The sequence below is a fragment of the Phaenicophaeus curvirostris genome, chromosome 8 (genome assembly GCF_032191515.1).
Source record: "Phaenicophaeus curvirostris isolate KB17595 chromosome 8, BPBGC_Pcur_1.0, whole genome shotgun sequence".
Taxonomy (NCBI): Eukaryota; Metazoa; Chordata; class Aves; order Cuculiformes; family Cuculidae; genus Phaenicophaeus; species Phaenicophaeus curvirostris.
This window is the reverse complement of record NC_091399.1, coordinates 10,820,665-10,843,163: the sequence shown is the minus strand read 5'-3', so window position 1 is coordinate 10,843,163 and position 22,499 is coordinate 10,820,665. Positions and strand designations below refer to the sequence as shown.

At 54.2% G+C, this 22,499-nt stretch overlaps 3 protein-coding genes across 4 annotated transcripts; 1 reads left to right on the top strand and 2 right to left on the bottom strand.

The window, feature by feature from the left end:
• Positions 1-1,714: 1,714 nt before the first annotated feature.
• On the bottom strand, positions 1,715-4,908 carry PLPP6 (phospholipid phosphatase 6). The gene is made up of 2 exons (XM_069862411.1): positions 4,413-4,908; positions 1,715-2,582 (listed from the first exon to the last, which is right to left on the bottom strand). Exons 1-2 carry the CDS (start codon positions 4,816-4,818, stop codon positions 2,212-2,214), a joined length of 777 nt encoding a protein of 258 aa, XP_069718512.1. The 5' UTR covers positions 4,819-4,908; the 3' UTR covers positions 1,715-2,211.
• Positions 4,909-5,161: 253 nt separating this feature from the next.
• Positions 5,162-8,675, top strand: FAM78B (family with sequence similarity 78 member B). Of its 2 annotated transcripts, XM_069862410.1 has the most exons (3): positions 5,162-5,524; positions 7,733-8,267; positions 8,535-8,664. In XM_069862410.1, the coding sequence occupies exons 1-2, from the start codon at positions 5,262-5,264 to the stop codon at positions 8,253-8,255; spliced, it is 786 nt and encodes a 261-aa protein (XP_069718511.1). In that variant the 5' UTR covers positions 5,162-5,261; the 3' UTR covers positions 8,256-8,267; positions 8,535-8,664. The 2 variants fall into 2 exon arrangements, with proteins under 2 accessions (XP_069718511.1, XP_069718510.1); XM_069862409.1 differs by having other exon boundaries at positions 7,733-8,675.
• A 4,983-nt stretch (positions 8,676-13,658) lies between these two features.
• PRDX6 (peroxiredoxin 6) lies at positions 13,659-22,316 on the bottom strand. Its single transcript, XM_069862243.1, has 5 exons — positions 22,156-22,316; positions 20,299-20,455; positions 15,600-15,746; positions 14,872-15,018; positions 13,659-13,790 (listed from the first exon to the last, which is right to left on the bottom strand). The coding sequence occupies exons 1-5, from the start codon at positions 22,314-22,316 to the stop codon at positions 13,659-13,661; spliced, it is 744 nt and encodes a 247-aa protein (XP_069718344.1).
• Positions 22,317-22,499: the final 183 nt, after the last annotated feature.

Genomic DNA, 22,499 nt, shown 5'->3' with positions numbered 1-22,499 from the left:
CGGGAGCGTGCCAGGGTCAAGCCATGGCATTTCAGTCAAGACTGGCTTGTTGATATTAGTGGGAAAGCTGCGGTGCTCTGTGTCTGGCAAGCACCCAGGACAGGCAGCATGACAGGCAGTGTACACAGACAACGTCCACTTGGGTCCTTCCCAGTGGGCGGAGTTGCTGTGGGACAAACCAAGGAGAAAGCACCCATCTCATCCTTCCTATCGCTGGGCTGGCACCCATGCTCAGAGGAATGGTACATATGACAGGCACAAGAAGTGAGCAAAGGTCTTGTTGGCAGAGGTGGAGAGAAGCAGAACAGAGGTGAGAGGGCAGCAGGGCAGTCTGTGCCTCAGTGGGGCTCTGCACTGGTGATGGCAGGTGACACCATGAAGCCCATGGAGGGTCCTGCAAGTGAGCCATGAGCAACTTTGGGAATACACATGAATGTGGGAACAAGCCACAGATGCAGAGTTGCTGCCATACTCCTCCTGGAGAGGAAGACCCTAATGGCTGTAAGAACTGCTTGGACAAAAAGCACCCTGTGTTTGGGAAAAAGTGGAGCTAAGATGTTTTGGTACAGCTCAAACAGCCCTCATCACCCCAAATCCTGTCCATGCCAGTGTTCCACCTGCCTGCGGTCCTGCAGCCACGGCAAAGCTCATGACTGCTGTAGGGTGGGAGGGCTGGCCAGGTGCTGCCGTGCACATGCTGGACTGGCTGAGCTGGCTAAGAGGCATGTGGTGCAACCCAGAGGATTTTCCTTTCGTGACTGGAGTGCAAACCCACAGCTGGCGGCTTCACTGGCTTGCCATGCCGTTGGGTCAGGCTTCGGCTCTAGGGAGCATTGCCACATCATGCACTTTCATCTCATCTGTATAACTGAGGTTGGGTGATAGAGATGGGGGGCTTGTGCCAGTAGACCTCAGGCTGCCCTACAGCTTCACCCAGAGGAACAGCATACTTGAACACTGCCTGGTTTTAAGACGACTTCATCTGTGCTTTCTAGGGCCCAGAGTACATGAATAGACCTTAATGGCCACAATGAACACCACCTGGACCAAAACACCCCCACTGGGAGTACTATTTGAGCTCAGCCCAGAGCCCTGTCTCCCTGCCTGGCTGTGGTCCCTCTTGACATGGATTCTGTGCTTTTTCTGGCTCAATCTCAGCCCCATCTCATTACAGAGACTCTGCACAGTCCCCTTCTGCCAAGGACAAGCAGTCCTCTAAGAGAAAAGGTTGCCAGTACCAACAGTGCCAGGGTAGGAGAGCCAGCCAGCCCAGAGCACACAGAGCCGTGACAGTGGCTGGCAGAGACAGGGCCTCTTGCTGTGAGTGGTGCAGGTAACCCTCGGCTCCCAGGGCTACCCAGCACCTGGGTGAGGGTGTATTCTAGCCAGGATCAGGGGCCTGCCCTGCAGTACTGGTAACATGCTGTCAAACAGGAATGGCTGTGAATGTGCTGTATCCCCTGGGTGACTGAAAACCCTGTGGAGGAGAGAAAGGAGCTGTGAAACTTTGTGCAAGGGTTTCACGAGCAGGCTGCTGCTGGGAGCTGCTTCACCAGCTGTCCAGTCTCTCAGTTCATGGTATGAATGAAACAAGCCCTCAGTTGTACCAACCTTACCCCATGGCATGGGGAGCCAGGGGCTTGTGTCCTTGTTGGTTGAGATATGGCCTCAACACTGTGCTTAAACCCAGAGCAACAGGGAAGAGACACACTGCTTAGGAAGGCAGAGCTCTTTATAAACCCAAAGATAGGCCCCAGTGAGTCCCCTTCAGGCAGACGTTATGGAGCAGGCTGTGTGGGGCACACTCAAAACAGCAACATGATCGGATTTACAAGCACGCAGATACATGGGTGATTGCAGAGAAACCTCTGCAAAGCCACAGCTACCACATACACCACGGGCTAATGCAATAGGTGCCCAGCAAGGGCATGGCAATTCACAGTATCAGCAGCAAGCTGACGGATGAATGCACTGAGCCCTCCTCAGGCTCTGTTTCTTCACTGAAGACTAGTCAGTGCAGCTCCCTGGCTAGTACACACCCTGACAGCCCACCAGGAGGGCAAGACAGCACCAAATGTCTAAGTGTGGGCCCAGGAGCCTGCAGCATTGCTAGCGTTGAAGTCTTGGCTGAACAGGTGGAGCCTAGGATGTGAATTCCCATCCCAGTATCCCTCCCTGTGCACGTCTCCTGCTTTGGGAGGGCCCTGGCCATCAATGGCTCCAAAGTGCGAAGAGGGCAGGAGCGCTGAGTGGGGACAGCCAGCAGTACTCCACCACGCTGTACAGCACATAGCCCAGCAGCAAACCGAAGAGAACGTCCGTCACATTGTGCCTGCCCAGCATGACCCTTGAAACGCCAACAACGATAGCCCAGAGCACCACGAGGACCCGCAGCGGGACAGCAAGCACCAGGTGGTGCAGAACAAAGCGGCAGACCAGTGCGGCTCTGGTGGCATGGCCTGATGGAAAGGAGTACTTGTCTACTGAGATGGTGACGAACATGTCCATCTTGTTGTGGGTAGGCCGCCGCCGCTTGACGAGCCCCTTGACCACTGCCACTAACACCAGATCCAGCAGCAACGCTAGGAGAGAGTAACAGAGAATGAGCAAAGTTCGGGTTTTGCGGTTTTGCCGTTTTCCCTCCATGGAAAGCAAGGCAAGAATCAAAGTAAAGCCATTAGCTAAGAAGCAAGACCTCAGCTACCAAAGCCTGTTAGAAGGCAATGTTAGTCATGTCTGTGATGCCTAGGTGGGGAGAGCTTGGCACTCATCCAGTACCTGGCCTTCTCCAGCACGAGCATATCTTCAGTCTCTGCTATTGCTCCACAGAGACCCCATGCAATGCTAGACCCTCTGCCTGCCACAGCCAGCACGCTTGGCTCAGCGTGCACCCAAGGGCTTTTCTTTCTGTGTAACATATGCTCTCGCCATGCCTTGGTGCTCAAACTGACCCTTAATCTGCAGGCAACAGAAGGGTTAATATTCCCCACCACTCACTCCCCTTCTGACTCAGCACTGCTGTGCCTGCCCTCCTGGCTAGGGTCACATCCACCCAGTGAATGATCAACCTGCTCTAACCCCTCAGCACTGCTCAGGGTGAAGGCCCCGAGTTCATACAGTGCTGCTGCATCTGCAGCCCCACTTCTCCCTGCTGCAGGGATTAAGCCAGAAAGCTAATCATGTTTTGGTTTGTAGGAGCTGAATGAAGGACGATTTAAGTCATGCCAGCTAAAGAGCTAAAGGTTGTTGTAGTAGATGTCAGGGCAAAGCACACATGAAAAATTTTCAGCTGGTATGTGGCAAGAGCAGCTCCTCATGTAAGGCAGAGGGTCCTCTCTCCAGCCCTGTTAGGTTAGCTAGCCCAGCGGTTGCAGCCAAGCATTCTTCTTCCAAGGAAGCCTGGTGTGAGGGACCGATTCCTGGTTGTCCTAAGGCTTGTTTCCAGGCACCAAATCTTTCCAGCTCTTCAGTTCCTTTCGTTAATCATTTAAGAACATGTGTTTTTTTCCACAAGCAAACCTAGTTCAACTGCTTTCCCCCCCCCGAGTTTGGAAGATTCAACTTGAAAATTAGGGAAAACTCCTTCCCCACAAGTGCTGCTACCCTGAGACAGGGCCCCGGCGAAGGGGGTGGCATGCTCTGAGAACAGAGGCGAGGTTGGAGGCCTCCAGGTCCCTTCCTGCAGCTCTGCTGTGAGACTAATTTAACCCTGTGCTACTGATGAAAAAGATGCACAAAATCATATGTTTCCCATCAAGCAAATTTCAATTCCAATTCCAATGATAAGTGTGAATTACCAATTATTTGCAACTTAATAGACGAGTAAGAACTGGGAACATGAGAAACTGTTGGTCTGCAGCTATTACAGCTTCAAAGTGAGTAAAAATGAAGAATCTAAGTATACTTAATAAAACAGAATGCTAGCAGGGGGACATCACACCACACAGGGTTAAAACGCATGCTTTAAACCAAGTTTCCTCACTGGCTGATACAGATCAACCCATGCAGGTACTGCCTGTAGGGACCCGGGATGAAGTCATCTGTGTTCCAAAGCAGCTTCTCAGGGAGCAGGCTGGTGTCTCCACACTAGGAAGGTGCACCTGGAACATGCTGTTCTGATAAACTGAAGAATTAAAGGACAGTTTGGCTCCCTGGAAGCGTTGTGCAATTGCAGGAGGAGTTTTGTTGTCAGGAGTTGCATGGTGTGAAGTCAGAGCTGTGAGGTGAGCTGTACCCACGCCACCACACCCTCCAGGGTCACTGTTGCTGGTACTGGCACCAGTTACGCAGGATCAGCTGGCTCCTTCCGGGCTGCAGGAGGCTGAGGTTTGCTCAGCTCTGCCCCGTCCTTCAGGGCCCACCCTCCCACCAGCCCCCACCTGCAGAGCCCTGTGGTGAGCCCCAAGCCTCACCGAAGAGCAGGTTGAGAAGCACCTCCCTGGCCGCTGAGCTGTCGCTCTGACAGAGCCCGTAGAAGGTGCCGAGCAGCCAGGGGATGCCGTGCCCCGAAACCTCGATGACCTTCATCAGGGGCCGTGCGCTGCCCCAGGCTGAGCCCTCTCCAGCGCAGACGCCCAGGCGCTTGGAGGCCCAGAGGTCAATAGCGAGCAGGGAGCTGAGCGCGATGCCAAGGAAGGAGGGGTTCAGCTTCATGCAGTCCTCCTCGGGCAGCGGAGCCGCCGCAGAGCCGCCCGACTCCTTGCGGCGCGACGGGCTGTCCGGGGCGCCGGCGCTGCGCTGGCTCACCAGGGACAGGAACTCCAGGCGGCCGCCGCTGCCGCCCGCGCGTCGGTCGCGGCTGCTGCGGGGGCTTGGCATGGCCGGGGAGAGGAGGCGGCCCGCAAGAGGTGGGAACCGGGTACCGGCTGCCGGGCGCGCTCAGGCGTCGGCACACAAGCGAACCGCCCCGAAGCCCGCGCGCCGCCGCTGCCCCGCCTCCCCCCGAGGGCGCCCGGCGGCCCCGCTTCCGCCCCCGCCGTGACGCGCCGGTTGCCACGGCAGCGGCCCCCACCCCGCCCCGGATATGCGGCGCGGCGCCCCCTGGCGGCGAGGAGGTCCGGCAGCGGCCCCCGCCCCTCCCCCGCGGCCGGCATACGGAGGCCGGCGAGGGCCGCGAGAGTCGCGCCGGCGGCGCGTTCGCCCTGCCGGGGCCGGGGCCGGGGCCGGCGCGGCGATGCCGGGCGTGCGGGCGGCGGGGGGGGGCCGGCCCGGCGCCCCGGCCCCGCGGCTCGGCGGCGGCGGGTGACGGCGCCCCGGCGGCCATGGGGTGCCTGCAGAGCGTGGCCTGCAAGGCGCGGGTGCGGCGGGAGCAGATCGTGGTGTCGGACGTGTCGGCCACCATCGAGCCTGCGGCCACGGCCATCGAGGAGAGCTCGCCCGTGGTGCTGCGGTACCGCACGCCCTACTTCCGCGCCTCCGCCCGCGTCCTCATGCCGCCCATCGCCCGCCGCCACACCTGGGTGGTGGGCTGGATCCAGGCCTGCAACCACATGGAGTTCTACAACACCTACAGCGACCTCGGCGTGTGAGCCGCGCCGGCGTGGGACCGGGGGGCGGCGGTGGGACCGGCACCGGGATGGGACCGGGATGCGGGGATGGGAGCGGGATGCGGGGATGGGACCGGGATGGGACCGGGATGCGGGAATGGGACCGGGATGCGGGGATGTGACCGGCACCGGGATGGGACCGGGATGCGGGGATGGGACCGGGATGCGGGGATGGGACCGGGATGCAGGGATGGGACCGGGATACAGGGATGAGACGGGATGTGGGGATGGGACCGGGATGCGGGGATGGGACCGGCACCGGGATGGGACCGGGATGCGGGGATGGGACCGGGATGCGGGGATGGGACCGGCACCGGGATGGAACCGGCACCAGGATGGGAACGGGATGCTGGAATAGGAACGGGATGGGAACGGGGTGCGGGGATGGGAGCGGGATGCGAGAATGGGACCGAGATGCGGGGATGGGACCGGGATACTGGGATGGGACCGGGATACTGGGATGGGACTGGGATACAGGGATGAGATGGGGATACGGGGATGGGACAGGGATGTGGGGATGGGACTGGCACGGGGATGGGACCGGCACCGGGATGTGGGGACAGGACCTGCACCAAGGTGCGGGAATGGGACCGGCACCGGGATGCGGGAATGGGACCGGCACTGGGATGCGGGAATGGGACCCGCACTGGGATGAGGGTATGGGATCCACACCAGGATGTGGGGGTGGAACCGGCACTGGGATGTGACGCGCAGTGGGATGTGACCTGCACTGGCATCACACCGATGGCAGCAGGCAGGGGCAGGGCCGCGGCAGTGGGTCCCATGCTACTCACCCGCAGCCTCCTGTCCCAGCCCCAGCATGAGCACGGGTTGGACTTGGTGATGAGAGATGGCAGCCGCACCTCCCAAGCTGCTCACAGGCTCGATTCCGAGTCCCAGCGCCAGTGCAGCCAGAGCTGGAGTTCAGTGTGGGCTTTGCCACAGTTGTGTGAGGATGCTGACGTAGTTGGTGGCAGAGATTTGGGCCTGAATTTTTCACTAGCGTGGTCTGTGGCCAAGATTTGAGCTGAAAGTTCCATTAATGTTGTCAGTTGCCCAGGTTTAGGCTGGAATTTTTGGCAAACATGGTTGACGGCTTAGATTTGGACTGGAATTTTTTGGTGGTGTGGTCGGAGGCCGAGATTTCTGTGGGAATTTTTCACTAATATGGTTGGTGGCTGAGATTTGGGCTGGATTTTTTTGCTAATGCAGTCAGTGGCCAAGATTTGGACTGGTATTTTTTATTAATGCGGTCAGCTGCCAAGATTTAGGCTGGAATTTTTAGCTAACGTGGTTGACATCTGAGATTTGGGCTGGAATTTTTTGCTAGCATGGTTGATGCCTGAAATTTGGGCTGGAATTTTTCAGTAACGTGGTTGGAGGCTAAGATTTCATCCAGAAATTTTTGGTAATGTGGTCAGCAGCCAAGATTTCAGCTGGAATTTTTTGCTAACATTGACCACAGCTGAGATTTGGGCTGGAATTTTTCACTAACATGGTCTGCATCTGAGATCTGGGCTGGAATTTTTTGCTAGTGTGGTCAGCAGCCAAGATTTCAGCTGGAATTTTTCATTAATCTGGTCAGCTGCCAAGATTTAGGCTGTAATTTTCGGCTACTGTGGTTCACATCTGAGATTTGGGCTGGAATTTTTTGTTAGTGGCCGAGATTTGGGCTGGAATTTTTCACTAATGTGGTCAGTGGCTGAGATTTGGGCTGGAATTTCCCCCCTAGCCGTATTGCAAGGATTTAATTGCAGAATTGTGGTGCTGAAGTCTTGTGCACCTGTGCAGTTGTGTGTGTTTAGAGGCATAAAAATTGCAGACTTTTATTGCAGGAGGGGGCTGCTGAAGGGCTTGGCTGGTGCTATGGATGAGGAAGGCTGTTCTCCTCCAGCAGAGGAGCTGATGAAGGAGAGGGTGACCCCGGAGAGACTCAGCAATGTCTTTTGGTGCAGTTGGTTGGATTGCAGGTTAATTAAAACAGTGTTGTGCTGGCAGAGCAAAGGTTTCAGCTGCTGTGAGAGTCTCGGTGAAGGAACTGAAGCCAAATCTGTATTTAAAGGAGGTCTGTGAGAGCTTACTGCAGGCAGGGAGAGGGTCTCCACGCTGCTTGCTCCCCTGTCCCTCACTGGGTACTGTCACCACTATTTTCTTGCTAACCTGGCCTATCTCTTCCAATTCACCAGGTCAAGCTGGGAGCTGCCCGACCTGCGAGAAGGAAGAGTAAAAGCCATCAGCGATTCGGATGGAGTGAGCTACCCCTGGTATGGAAACACCACAGAAACTGTGACCTTGGTTGGGCCCACTAACAAGATCTCCAGGTTCTCGGTGAGCATGAATGACAATTTCTACCCCAGCGTGACGTGGGCTGTCCCTGTGAGCAACAGTAATGTGCCACTGCTGACCAGGATTAAAAGGGACCAGAGCTTTACCACATGGCTGGTGGCCATGAACACCACCACCAAGGAAAAGATCATCTTGCAGACTATAAAGTGGAGAATGCGAGTGGAGATTGAGGTTGATCCCATGCAGCTGCTGGGGCAGCGGGCACGGCTGGTGGGAAGGACTCAGCAGGAGCAGCCCCGGATCCTCAGCAGGATGGAGCCCATCCCACCAAATGCACTAGTGAAACCCAACGCCAACGATGCCCAAGTCCTCATGTGGAGACCCAAGCGAGGCCAGCCAATAGTTGTGATACCTCCCAAGTAAAGCAGCACCAAGGTGCATGCGCAAGGACCTGAGTGCTGCCAGCCTGCTGCAGGCAAACAGGGTTTCTGAGCCAAAGCAGACCTCTTGGGTTCTCCTGCCTTTGTAGCTGGGGTTGGAAACGCTCTCCTCCTTAGTCAGAGAGCAAGCCTGGCTGGCGCAGGGATGTGGAAGAGAGATTGCTGATCTGGAGGATTTCCCAGGAAGCAGAATCAAGTACTTCTGGAGGCTTGTGGCTGACAAAGAGGCTGTCTGACTGAAATGACTCGTCTTTCCTTGCAGGGCGATGCAAGGAGCATGAGTGCGATTGAACCATGCCTGTGGCAAATGCTGCTTTCCACCCAGCTGGAGGTAGAAGGGGAGACGGTGCCTACTGGATGCGGAGGGTCCTGTGGTGACCCTTCCCCCTGGGGTGCGGGTGTCCCATGGTGTCTATAGCTATGCATTTTGGATCGATAACCCACTCCTCACCCTGCCCACTGGGACTGGGTGGGAGGGCCTGGGTGCAGAGCTGGAGCCTGGCACTGGCTGTTGCTGCTGCCGACAGGGGTTTTCTGCAGCCGAGGGGAAGCAGGATGTTTTGCATGCATCTGGGTGTGTTTGGAGTAGTTGTGAGTGTAGGAGATGCCATAGCTCTTTTCCGTCTTGGACTGAGATCTAAGGGCAGGTTAGATGTCCTTTTGTTTTAAGGTGCACTAAATCTTTACAGTTTCCCTACCTTCCCCCTTCATATCCCGCTAGCCCTTCTCTTATGGGAGCAAAAACCAATTCTCAGCCAAGGAAGAAATCGGGAGTGGTGCCTGTTCACCCACCCTGGATCCGTGGGGTTCCCAAACTATCTTGCAGGTACCCCGGGACTCACACATTTCCACTGCAGATGTAAATCCCTTGCAAGAAATTGTGTGCTTGCTCATTTTCCATGTAAATGGTGGCTTACGTGGAGACCCTCCTCTTCTGCAGCCATCCAGGGAGCAGGGTAGATACCAGTGGGGATGCCAGCCTTGGTGAGAAGGTGACAACGTGCCTTGGCATGACTTCCCAGGCTCTGTAGGGATGGGGCTGTCCTCTCTGGGGGTTAGAGGCAGGGATGTGAGCAGGGGCTGCGCATGGGTTTGCCTGGAAAGGAGGAGGCAATCATGCTGCCTGGGAACTGCCTCCTGCTGCTGGTAGTGCTTGAGGGATAGCAGGTGGGTATTTGCTTTTCTACCTGCCCCTCGCTGCCGGGATCGCTGGCATCCTCTGGTCTGTGGTGCTGCAAGCTGCAATTCCCAACATTTAGCCTTTGGGATACAGCAGAGGTGAAAGCTGTGGCTATGCTGCCCTTGTTCCATGTGCCCCACTGCTCCTGGATGGCTGCTTACGGGTTTAGCCACTTTCTGCACTTCATCCTCTGCCCTGGCATGAGCCTGCGGCTCCTCCAGCCCACGCCCCTGCCTTTGCACCACAGGAGGTTTATGCTGCTCCGGGGATGCGGGTCATTCCCCCTGGGAGGGTTCCATCTTCTGTCTCACTGCCAGCAGGGCTGGGAAGGGTGGCTGGGTTGGGCACTTCCATGCAAAGCCTTCTCCTCGGTATTGGGAGTGCTGCCCTCGGCCTGGCTGTCAAGTCACCCAGCCTGGTGCTGCTTTGCTCCCCACGATGTGCTGGCACATCCACGCGGCATCGCTCTGCAGAGCACGGCCGAGCTCCTGCAAAGCTTCAGCCACAGCTTGTGCTTTTCCAGGGCAGGACATGCACCCTGGTCCCTGCCATTGAAGGGGCTCCCTGGGCATCTTAGACCAAAACTCCCTGTGAAATCCCTGTGCTACTTAATATTCTCAGCAATGTTTGCTGCTGATTGATTCTTCATTTATTTTTTTCCTTTGGCAGTGTTGCTTGATGCACAGTTCCCCATGCTGGGGCCTCCTGCTTGGCCTCAAGGCGGGCTGGGAACCCGCTGCTTTCAGTGCCTATGTCTGGGTTTTGCCAGGGGCTACAGCCGTGCATTGGAAAGGGTTTGGAGGGAGAAGGGGCTCTGTGCTTTGGTTTGCTGTGTTTTCTGGAGCAAAGCTTCTGCTGGGAGCTTCCTGGCATGGGAAGGTGTCCTGCTCTTGTGAGAGTCTGCCCCTGGTTTTGTCTTGATATGGGATTGATGACAGCTTTTGTCATCACTGACGTGTTGTTTTTCAAAAAGCTTGTGGAAGGGAGTTAGAAAATTTAAATACAGTTTTCCTTAAGATTTGGAGGAGAAGGTGGGGTTAGGTACCTTCCAGTTTGAAATAAGGCAGATGTATATTTTTGACCCAGTGGGACAGAAACTCCTCTGGCAACACTGGAGCTAAGAAGCCAGAGGAAGGGGTTGTCCTGCAGTGAGCTCCCAGCCTGGGGAGGATGCTGTGCCCAGAGAGGCTGTGTGAGCCAGCTCCCCAAGACCTGGAGAGCTGCTGCGGCACTGAAGTGGTGTCAGCTGGCTAGGAGAGATGCAATGCTGCTGCAGGGATGCTGTTGAGTTCGTTGCCATCTTTTGGGATGCGCTGGCCAGCCAGATACTTGGTACATTATCCGCCATGTCAGCCCAATGTGTCCATGCGTGTCTGAAGCATCCCCCATGCTGATTTCGGTGCCTGGTGTAGCCGTATGCCTGAGCTCCAGGGCTGCCCCAGCCTGCAGGCAGGCTCTGGCTGAGCACTGGTGCCATGCCTGTGTTCAACCTGTGGGGCTTCTGCTGGTCTTTTGTGCCCGCTCCTTCTCTGATGGGTGGATTTGATGCACTTAATCAAGTTCAACACATGGGATGTCTTTGTGGGCATCACCCTGTTGGAAAGAAAAATGTTTGCGAAAATTATTTGTGGAAAAAGAAAATTGCAAACAACATTTGCAAAAATTTGCAGGTATTTTGCATGTTCACAAAAGGTGTTGGCACTTGAGTATTGGGGCTGTGTAAGCATCTGCCCAAGTTCAGTATCTCTGAGCTGTGGAGCCCAAGGGTGGGTCTCATGGTGCTGAATCGAAGGGGAGGGAGAGCACTGAGGGAGGTGGTGGGTATGAGTCTGGGGTCAGCTCACATCCCCATAGCCCACAGCCATATTGATGGAGACCCTGCCCCATGCCCTCCTTTTGTACTGGCGTCTCATTATCTCAGGGAGGGGCAGGTCATGGAAATGCCCACCTGCCTGCTCCCCCCGTGCCCCTTTGGGGTGCCCCTTCACCTCCATCCCCATCCTTGGGTTATTTATTTGTTTGTTTATTTATTATCTATTTATTCAAGGTTTATTTAAGTTATTTATTGATATTTATTGACGTCTGGACGTCGAGGGGTGATTTCAGCTGCGTGGCAGGGGTAGCTGGGTTCCCCCCTCACCCAGGCTCCTGCATTTTGGGGTGCTGCTGCATGTTCGGGAGCACAGCTAAGGAGGGATGTTTGTGGGCCCCTGTGCTCCCATCCCCTTTTGGAGCCTGGAGGTGGAGAAATGAAGGGGAATCACGATGGTGCCTGCAGTGATGACACCCTATGCCTGTCCCCTTCCTGCAGAAGCTCCAAGCCCCTGTGCCCACCTACCAGGCACTGGGCCCATATGTATTTATTGGCCCGGCCTTCCGGCGTTTCTCCGTTCGACTCCTGCTGGATTTGCTGTTGCCAGTTCTTGGAGATGGTGAGAAGAGCCAGGACATGTGGGTGTTGCTATGGAGAAAAGACCAAACCAGGTATTCTGCTGCCATGTGGGAAGAATCAGGAGGAGGAGAGGAACGCTGGTTTTGCAGAGTGCCTTAAACACAAATGACTTAACTGAGTAGGGGGCTTGGACTTCTGTCTCTGGATGTTATTACCAACTCAAACAAACATTGTATTTCACTTCTCTGGGATAAAAAGAAAACCGCACAGTCTGTACTGGAACCAAAGCCTGTGTTTGTCTGACTTCATCTGGTTGGTGTGCATCTCCAGGGCCACAGCCGTGCTGGAGAGCTGTGAGGACAGAAGAAATGGGACAACACACAACGATCAATGTGGTCCGAGTGAAGCTGCTTTATTTGGGTTCGTTCTGCTTTTATAAATTGTTTAACCTTAGCCCGCCTTCAACAGCCAGCTTCCTAATTTGCATAACACAACAGAGCCGTTATAACCTTTTATAACCTTGAGGACCGTGGCTAAGGCTTCCCAACTCCACCCAGCCTCAGTGCTCCGGCTGCTCATTGTAGGCTGCCACCCACCAGAGAGCAGGCAGGAATTCTTTGGGCTTTCAGCCATCAGCCCCTACCTTGGCTTGGCTGTATCACATTGCACCTAGTACATTGCTTACCACAAGCATCAACCCTGCTGGTCCTTGCTTGCTGTGAGGTACATTTCTGTCCTGAGCCAGCCAGTTTCTTTAGCAGCTGCACATGTTGAGCATTGCTGATAGCTCTGGGCATCGAGGAGTGCTAGCAGATTCAGTGAGAACATTTCTTTCCTAGCATTATATTAAAACACTGCTCATCTCTTCACAGTTCCCTGAGGCGCAGATGTGGGAGAGAAGGGAGGAATTCTCATGGCTTGTATCATTGCCCGCCCCTGCCCTGGGAAGTAGGGTAGGACCCCCGCAATCCAGCTGCTAATTAATGGCAGGCCAGGCGCAGGCATGTAACCTGAGCAGCCATCTCTTTCCTGGTGCTGAGGCTCTACCACAAAGCAGGAGCAGCCCAGCTACCCTCGGCACTGCTCCCTTGTCTGAAACGATGTGGCCCCTGAGGCAACCTGCCTTGCCACAGTGCTTTATTTACTGAGCAAGAACAAGGGCAGCCTGTGCTGCTGCCACCCGCCTAGGGGCATGGGCACACATCCCAGCTGCAGGGTCCGGGGAACCAAGGGAATGGTGCAGGGTGCTGGGGATGCCAGCGGAGGAAGACGAGGGACACTGCAGGTCATACTGAAGATTCATTTATTTGTTCTATTCTCTCTTCCATAAAATGCCAGAACAATCAACTTCCAACAAGAGATGAGAAAGCAGTTAAGTGAGAGATTTGGCTCTGCAGCTCCTCTCCTACGCACGTGACCAAAGGTGTTAATTCGTTAGTGACAGCCGCTGGAAAGGCACACAGTAATTTGGAGACCCGGAAGCTCCCTGATGGGAGGTGGGTGAATCCAGTAGGACACCCTGCTCCTCACGGTGCCTCCAGGAACAGTTTGCCTGCTGCTAAACAGGACAGCCCCCACTGCTCTGCTGACCTCTTCCTTGTAGGGCAGATTCAAGGCAAGAAAACATCTGGGGTTTTAGTTTTGAGAGGGTGTGGGGGGGCAGGAGGATTGTTTTAGTACTGTGATGTGCCATCAGTGAATGTAACAGTACAAAGCTGCTGATCGCCTGGCGTCAAGGAGATAGGAGCTGGGCACGGGGAAGGTTCCCGATGCCAAACCCCCTGCAGCCCAGTGGGGCAGATGGGCAGGCCCGCTCACTCCGGCTGCGGGGTGTAACGAAGGTACTTCTTGCCTGACGGGAGGTCCTTTGTGAAGACTCCTTTGGGAAAGAGCTTCTTTGCTTCCTCGTCGGGTAAGGTGGGCACGACCATGACACTGTCACCAGGCTGCGGACAAAAAAGGAACTGTGAGAGTAGCAGAGGATTGGAGGCAGGTAACACCGTTTCCTCATAAACACTCAGCCCCAGCCACATCCCCAGCCACATCCCCAGCAGCTCTGCCAACAGTGAGGACAGAGTAGGAGCTACAACAGGAGGTGTGGGAGATGCAGAAAGGGAAAGCTGTTTTGGTGGACTCCAGCCCTGCCACAGTCCAGCCCTTCCCCTTAGGATTGCCACGGGAATGGGGAGTACTAGGAAGGGAATTGAGCCCCTCTACAATGCAGGAGGGTGCAAAGCTTGCCTGAGTCTGCTCGTCTGCCCCTGGCCAGGCAGCACTGGCTGCCCCTTGGCATGCCAAGCCTTGGGGAGAAATGTGCTTCCCTGGGAGGGGGCCTGGTGGGTAAGCTGGCCCCAAACCACCAGAAGCTTAGCCTGCAGGAGACAGGGGTCTTCAGCAGCTAGGCTGCTTGCATGCTCTGCTTTGTCTCAGGAAGTGAAGGTGCAGTTTGCACCACACGGGTGCTGGTTTCGAGGGCTGGAAAGGGATGTGAACCAATACTCGAAGTTACTTGACCTCTGAGGCTTGTGCCTACAGGGCCTTCCTGCCCAGATGTAGCAGGGGTTTGGGACAATGCTCAGGGATGGCCACAACCAATCAACTTCATCTAGTAATTTGCCATGAGGACAGGCTTGAGCTGTGTATGAGCTGGGCAAAGCAGGGCCAGGCCCGTACTGGCCCTTCCTGGCTCAAAGGCAGCACAGCAGCAAGCCAGTGCCCCACGCTTGCTGCTGTGCTGGCTTTGAGGGGACTCTAGCATGCTTACACCTGCCCCGGCCCAAGGCTCACGTATCAACAGCCAGAAAGGCCAAGCCCAGTATCCACTTGCACCAGGGACCAAGGAGATGGAAGCGAAGTTCCTATGGCTCACTCCAGACTGCAACAGCCATGGGGCCTGGGCTGGTATCTAACACATATCCCAGGATCTCAGCAGCTTTCCTCACCGCACAGGTCCCACTCCAAGGGAGGCTGGTTGATCTTCCATGCATGTTTTCAGTGCCCAGCTGCAAGCCTTGCTCCCCTTCTCACCTTCCAGTCCACAGGGGTAGCGACCTTCTTGTAAGCCGTCAGTTGCAGGGAGTCCACCACTCTCAGGATCTCATCAAAGTTTCTCCCAGTGGTGGCTGGGTACAGGATGGAGAGTTTCAGTTTCTTATCCGGGCCAAAAATAAACACCTGAACACAAGGAGACAGGGTCAGGGTCTCACCAGAAGATGTTTGTCCAACTGCCCTGCTCGATTGGCTCCGCCTGCTGCTCCTCCCTTTCCTTGGAGGTGGCCTGCTTGATCGCAGGTGTTAGGACAGGGGAGATGTCATGGTGGGGAACTTCTAAAACAACAGATGATGCCCAGGCACAGGAATATGGTGTTTGCTCTGGGAGCTCCCATTTCCAATGCCAGCTTCTTTTACTCTCCTTGACCTGAACTTTTCCAATCCAAGTACGGGAGGGAAGAAGGAAAGTCCAGCAGATCAAACACTTTTGTCCCCACTGTTAGGACAGGCACAACGAGGAGGCGTTGGCAGCAACAGCAAGATCGAACTGTTGCCAGCATGCTTGTGCTGCTCCAGCCTCTTCCTGCAGCACAAGCCATGGGTCTAGCCCAAGGAAGTCAATTGAGCTCCTGAAGATGGTAATGACCATCCAGGTAAGCTGCCCCCATCTTCAAGCCCAGCCCCATGGACACAGAGTGGGATGGCAGGCGATGCCCACTGCTGAGAAGGCTGCTGGACAGTGAGCTGTAGGGCCACGTACTCACCACACGTGCTGTCAGGGGCATGCCGTCCTTGTCACGCTCATCTGGATCCAGCATACCCAGCTTGATGGCGAGCTCCCGGTTCGCATCAGCAATGATAGGGAAGGGGAGTTTCTCCTCGGGTTGTTCTCCGTTGTATGCATTGATGTCCTGCAGAAACAAAATCCTTGGCATCCTCCTGCTCCTTGTTGTGGGTACCACTATGGGAGACAGGCCAGGCAGGCAGACCTCCACGCAGGCTTTACGTGTGTGTGGTGGGCAAGCTCATGCTGAGGGGCCATGCAGAAACATGTTCAGCAGCTGCTCTACAGGAGCTTGTGACCTGCTTGGCCCCAATGTCTCAGGCTGGGAAAGCACAGCCAGAGACTCATGGCCTACCATGAAGTTTCTCTGCTTCCAGAAACCAGGTGACAAAACAGGAGCCTGCATGCCAGGCTGGACTCTGCCTTGTTCTTTGAGGTTAGTTGTTATGCTCACACCTGTTGCTCACCTCTGGAACTGCCTGTGGACCAGATGCTTTGCCCAGGTAGCAGGTACGAAGACAGGGAAGTCCTGCCCATGCTGGTGACACAGGGCAATTTACTGACCTTTCCCCGAGAACAGAGGTGTCCCTCTTCCAACCTTCTCCCAGTACACAATCTAGCACTATTGACAGACGTGATGGTGTCACACCTGGACTGGACTATGCTCTTGAAGAGCAGTTTCTCTAGTGATAGAGCAAACCAGCAACTATACAGCTAGCAAAGGCTAAATGCCAAACGCTTTCCAGATCTGGTACAAGGGACTAGTTCCATTCAGCAAGTCACTCCTAGCTTACCTAACAAAAGGCTCTTGAGAAGACAGTAAAAGTCTGAATGCAGGTGCTGGGACACTGCACACTCCTTTCCAAACTGGTGGGGACAGAGGAGAAAACCATCCCCTTCCATAGCTGTGCAGACTCTCCCTGCTGAGCATGGTTCACAAGGTTGCTTCCTGTGCTAGTCCAAACTTGTCCTGCTTCACAGGGAAGCTGGGTTTCGAGCGTCTCCAAATCTGGTTATCCTTGTAGCTTGCGGTGCCACCTGCATGGGTCACGCTGAGCCACAGCAGAGCTAGGAGGAGCCTGTTCAGGGCAGCAAAAACAGAGCAGCTGCCAGCATTAAAGCAAGTTCAATCCAAGGTTTCTGCCCCAGAACAGAGACGCGACTGTTCCTTCTGTCCTCTTTATGCTACAAGGTGGCAAAACTGATTCCAGGGCTGAGCAAGCCTCCTGCGCACCACTGTGGTGTGTGATTGGCTGCCTTGATAATTTGAATGTACAAGTTTCTCCATGGCTTTGAATGTGGGGGAGCAGGCTGGGTCCTGCTCAGAGGGAACTTACAGAGGGCAGAGTTGGAAATTCTGACCCTTGGCACTGCCCACTGCTGCTCAGATCACCCCATTGGCAGCAAGAGCAGGCAGGCCCTGCACCACTCCTCAGCTGACAGTGTGACATAAGGGGCTGTAACTCTGCCTCAGCTACTCAGGATGTTACAACCAGGTCAAGTGGTGCACGCGTGGCAAGATGCTTCCTTTCCAGCTTTTCTCTTTGCTTGCTTTCTCCCCTGGGGCTTCCAGAGTGAACACTGCACTGCAGAAATGGGCTGCTCATCTTCATTGGGTTGTGGTCAGGTTTGCCTTGGAAGGAGGGAATTGGTTTTGTTTTCCTGCAGACCTGTCTTGTCAGAGCAGAGTGTGGAGGGAAAGCAGAGCTGGAGAGGCCAGCCCAGATAAAATGCTTCCCAATTCACCCCAGAGTCACAGGAGGCTGTAGGTCAGACAGTCATACAGTGAACTCTCCCCCAACCCCCGCTCCCCCGCTACAGACAGGGGCCTAGAGGATGAAGAAAACTTCTGAGAAGCAATGTCTGAATCCTGCAGACAGTAACCCATTCCAAAATGCACAGAATTTCATGACCTGAGGATCTCTGTACAAAATAGCCTCATGACACCAACCCTATTTTGCAATAAGATGCCCAAGACTTGCTCACTTCCCTATGAACTATCTCTCTTTCCAGACTCCCAGCTAAAACCAGAAATCACTGGAGTGATTTATTCACCCTGACTCACCACAGCAAAGGCACCAGTGGCCAGAGAGCACTGAAATCTCCTCAGACATGACAGCACGTGCCAGTCAACCCTGTTTACGGAGCTCATTCACTCAGCCAATGTGACAGTGGGATCAATCCCCAGCTGAGCTACAGGCTCGTTCTGATTCCTGAGGCAAGCCTCTGGGTCTTGGCGAGGGATGACTAAGAACAGCAGCAGCATCTTTGGCTGGGAAAGCAGAGCTGAGCACAGTGACGTGAGAATTATTTGCTATACTCTGGTTGCACCTTCCCAGGCCCCATCTGCCCTCTGAAACGTGGAGGCAAAGCAAACAGAAATTTCCTTGTGTCATGCAGGATTTCAGCCATCCTTCCTACCCACTTGCTTCCTCACAGGCTGTGCTCCAGATAAAACCAGCTTCATCCAAAGAGAAAGCATTGGTATGTAAAGGAATGTTGCACAGAGAGGCCTGCCTGAAGTTTTGCTCGCTCCCAAGGCTTCTCTCGAAGTTCAGATTTAGTAAAGGAAACTGCAGTTTTTAGATCTCAATCTAGCATTTAATGGAGCTCCTTTTGCCCAGAGAGGCAGCTTCTGCCAAGGCTTGGTATCTCTGTTAAGCTTTTTTTTAACCCCAAGGCTGGGCAGAAGGACCATCGAGGCACTGCCTCTGGTCTCAGGCTTGTGGCAGGCCCTTACACTGACCTTCCTAGCACAGCTCTTTGGCTCTCGTTATCTGAGGTTGTGCTCTGCTTTGTCAAGGGCAACAGACAAGGACTGCATGTATGGCTAAGGTCTAAGAGCAGAGCAATTACACCTCTGTCCCCTCTTACGTCCTCCATGACGCATGCATGTTGCATTTATTGCTCCTCCATGTTTTGCACACTGCTCACAATGTCACAGGTGACATGTCCTCCTGCTCACAGGCTAAAGAGCCTCAGCTGCTCTGCACTGAAGCAAACCTGCCAAATCTGCAGGCAGCTTTCTTCCTGCTCTGCACCTTTTCTTGTTCTCCTGTAGTATGTGAGATGGGCAATTTCAAAGACAGGCTGCATGGAAGACTCCAGTCTGCTATGGATTTGCCTTCACCTACTGGATCCAGAGAACTTCTGCAGTTTTCCTTTTAACAGGTGCTGAACTGACATTTCCAAACCACGGCCTGCAAGGCTTCTCCCAGCCCAACGGAAAGCTCACTGGATTGGACTGCTGCCCTCTGCCTTTCTTTGTGCTTGTCCTGGAAGGTTTTCCAAACATGCTACTCTACCTCCCACCAGTGAGTGCTGAGAGGCTGTTCTGCAACTTCTGGTGTTACTGGAGGTTATGCAGAGTAATTCCAAAGCATCAGCAGAGTTAGCTCGCTGTTCACCTCTTTTCCACATCTCCAGAGTAAGTGGAACCCCACACATCCCTGCAGACCCTCAAGGGAGCTCACCACTTCCCTTCCTCAACACAACTTACTGCTTCCTCCTGTCTCTCTGTAGGAATGAGCCTGTCCTTCACCAAGCTGATTTCAGTGAAAAGCTGCTTGGAAATTCAAGGACTTTGTAAAAGTCAACAACACCTTACAGTCATTCACAGGGCTTTAGCCAGCCAGGGGATGAGACTCCCTTACATAAGCAAAACCCACACTTTCGCTGATATTTAATGGGGTGTAATCAGCCGATTTGGCTGTGGTTTGACCCAGACTGAGCAGCACAGAAACCTCATTAACCAGTGTGGGATTTGTACCCTGTTTTTCCCAGGCTCTTCCATGGCTTGGTGGGGCAGGGGCCATGCAGGTATAAAGGTCAATTTAAGCAATAAGGCAATTAAGTAATTTCTAAAACCAGTCCAACATGAAACAATGTTTGAGTGTGGAAATGTTGCCCTTTTACTACCTCTTATTGCTTGCACGCCTCACCCCTAGAAAATGTGTGGGAAGATTCCCAATTTTAAGAGCAAAGAAAGAGGCAGGTAATTCACCAAGGGATTTTTACACTCTGGCTGTATCTGTCTGAAATGTGCATTTTACAGCCCTGCCACCTGTGAGCCCTGCGGCCATGCTCCCTGGCAGCACAGCGTTGCTGATGCTGTGTTTCAAGTTTTTCATTAGCTCCTTTCATCTTCCTTCAGCAAGCTATTTGGTTCCCATTTTTTTATACTCCCTTATGATGGTTTTATATTTAACATGCTTCGATTTGTGGTTCTATGGTTAACGTGCCTCTGTTTGTTCTCTGTTTTCTCTTCCCTGCCTGGGCATGAATTGCACCTTTTGAAGACTGCCTGTTCACTCCCAACGCCTCCTTTCCTGTTTTATTACCGAACTTTTTGAGCGTCTGTGAATAGACTGCCTTTTTCTGAGCTTTTGCCACCACCTTTGCACACATTTTACCCTTTTGAGTATTGGTGGGAGAGGAGTAATATTGTTTTCCTCTTATTTCAAAGCAGTAGTACTTAGAGTGGACTTTGTGCCATGCTCCATGACGACGGAGCAGCCCTTCATGTTCCTGCTCTGCATTCAGCACTTCCTAACCTACCTGCTTTGGGATTCAAGTGTCCTACAATGTTATTTCTAGCAGATATGTAGTTCCCAGCCTGTGCCGTGTGTGCTTTTCCTCTGGCCGTCAGAGCTCCCCTTGCACCAACCCATGTCCTGTACCTTGCTCCAGCCAAGGTGGTCTTGGACGCTGTCAATAGAGAGGGCGATCATCTTCACGTTGCGCTTGCTGAACTCAGCTGCCAGCTTTGCTGCTCGGCCAAGCTCCGTGGTGCAGACGGGCGTGAAGTCCCTCGGGTGGGAGAAGAGGATGCCCCATCTGAAAGCCAGAAGGAGATGGTATTAGGGCGAGATGTCATTCCAGTCTGTACTGCAGATGAAAAGCTGGACAGATTGCATTGCATGCAGATCAGCGTGGAAACAACTCATCTCTCAGCTAAGAGGAAATCCAGTCCTGGGAACTCTTCCTTCACTCTCATTAGAGGCCGTCATGAGAAGAGCCCTATTTATCACGCTTCGAGAAACTCCCTGCACCTCACTCTCCCTCCAGGATCCCCTGGGGGATGCTGGAATAGCCCACAATCCTGGTGTGGATGTGGACACCAGGCTACATGAGGAGGCTTGGGGGAGCCACATCGACGCTCTGTACACCAGAGACTATACGTGCAAGGGCACAAAGATGTCACCCTGCTGGCCGTGTTACTGCAGAGATCATTACTGATTTACACAGCTATTCACTGTCCCGCATTCCTCATTGACTGCTGTGAGGAGAAACACCCAGGCATACCATACAACTTAAAAAAAATGGGATACGAACCAACCTTAAACCAACCACTGCCAAGAGCTGCTGAATGTAATTCATGAAAAGATAAGAAGCTGCTGACAGGGGGAGGCCAGAAGTCAACATTATTTATGGCTATAACTACAACAACATGGCCAGCTCGCTTTTACCCACTCCTTCCCATCAGCAGACACTGCAGTCTTTAGAGCAGGCAAATACAAGTCACAGCCCTCCGCGCATCAGGCAACTGGTGCACAGAGGAGGGCAACTGGTGCAGCCCAGCAGCAAGATGGGTTTATAGCAAAATGGCTCCCAGGAGTGTCCAGAGGATAAGGCAAAGCCACCCATAGCACTTAAAAATCCCCTGCCAGGGACTCGTTGCACCATTTATCTGCCCTATGTTGATGGGACTTGCTGCACTGTTCTTCCCTGGCCCCAAGCACTCAGTAAATACAGCTGCATGCCACAGCTGCTGGGGAAATCCATGTCTCAGCCATCTGAGAATAGAGGTGGAGGGATCAAGCGAGGCACCAGTGCTCTGCGATTGCTATGAGAAGTTACGGGACAGCAACCTAGCCACTGTAATAAAGCAACTCGTAGCAGCAGTAAGTATAGTGCTTGAATAAAAAAGGCAGCAAACAACTGAGCAGAAGCTGGCTGAGAAAGCTCCAGCTATTTTCTCGCCCAGAGGGCTCTTTTTTCCCCTGTTTGCCCAAGCACAGAGCACTGACAGAAGTGGTCTTGAGCCTGCCAAGCACTGCTGCGACCACGCTGTGACAGCACTTCCCACTCCTGCCAGGGATGGAGTAACGGGCTTTGCAGGAAACAGTGCTTGGATGAGTGTGGCTTTCCATATCACAGCTCAAAGGGGACCTCTGATCACTCATGCCCTTTGCAGTGCTCCACTGCATGCCTCCTCACTCACAGGGGTCGTAAGGGGCAGGAGAGCAAGTCCCTGGGCTGAGCTTTGCCTTTCAAATAATCATGGAACGGTTTGGGTTGGAAGGGACCTTAACGCCCATCCAGTTCCACCCCCTGCCGTGGGCAGGGGCACCTCCCGCTGGATCAGGTTACTCCAAGCCCTATTCAACGTGGCCTTGAACATCTCCAGGGATAGGGCAGCCTTCCCTGAGCAACCTGCGCCAGTGCCTCACCACCCTCACAGGAAAACATTTCCTCCTAAGATCTCATCTCAATCGCCCCTCTTTCAGCTGAAAAGGGTTCCCCTTGTCCTGTGCCTGCACTCCTTGATCAGGAGCCCCTCCGCAGCTCTTCTGGAGCCACTTTCAGTACTAGAAGCTGCTCTAAGGTCTTCTCGCAGCTTGCTCTTCTCCAGGCTGAGCAGCTCCAGCTCTCTCAGCCTGTCCTCGGATGGTAAGCGCTCCAGCCCTCGGACCATCTTTGCAGCCCTCCTCCGAACCCGTCCCGACAGCTCCATCTCCTTCTTACGCTGAGGATTCCAGAAGCGGACACGGTGTTCCAGCGGGGTCCCCCCAGAGCGGAGCAGAGGGGCAGGATCCCGTCCCTCCCCCCGGCTCTGCCCGCTCCAGAGCCCGTTACGCCCGGGATCGCTCACAGGGGC

Excerpts from the sequence above, each read along its gene's own strand:
- PLPP6 (XM_069862411.1), bottom strand. The coding sequence starts at position 4,818 with ATGCCAAGCCCCCGCAGCAGCCGCGACCGACGCGCGGGCGGCAGCGGC. Across the intron at positions 2,583-4,412 it reads GCTTCTCAACCTGCTCTTCG|CGTTGCTGCTGGATCTGGTG; the intron begins GTGAGGCTTGGG and ends ACTCTCTCCTAG.
- PRDX6 (XM_069862243.1), bottom strand. The coding sequence starts at position 22,316 with ATGGTCCGAGGGCTGGAGCGCTTACCATCCGAGGACAGGCTGAGAGAG. Across the intron at positions 20,456-22,155 it reads CTCCTGATCAAGGAGTGCAG|ATGGGGCATCCTCTTCTCCC; the intron begins GCACAGGACAAG and ends TCTGGCTTTCAG. Across the intron at positions 15,019-15,599 it reads TGCCCCTGACAGCACGTGTG|GTGTTTATTTTTGGCCCGGA; the intron begins GTGAGTACGTGG and ends CCTTGTGTTCAG.
- FAM78B (XM_069862409.1), top strand. The coding sequence starts at position 5,262 with ATGGGGTGCCTGCAGAGCGTGGCCTGCAAGGCGCGGGTGCGGCGGGAG. Across the intron at positions 5,525-7,732 it reads ACCTACAGCGACCTCGGCGT|GTCAAGCTGGGAGCTGCCCG; the intron begins GTGAGCCGCGCC and ends CCAATTCACCAG.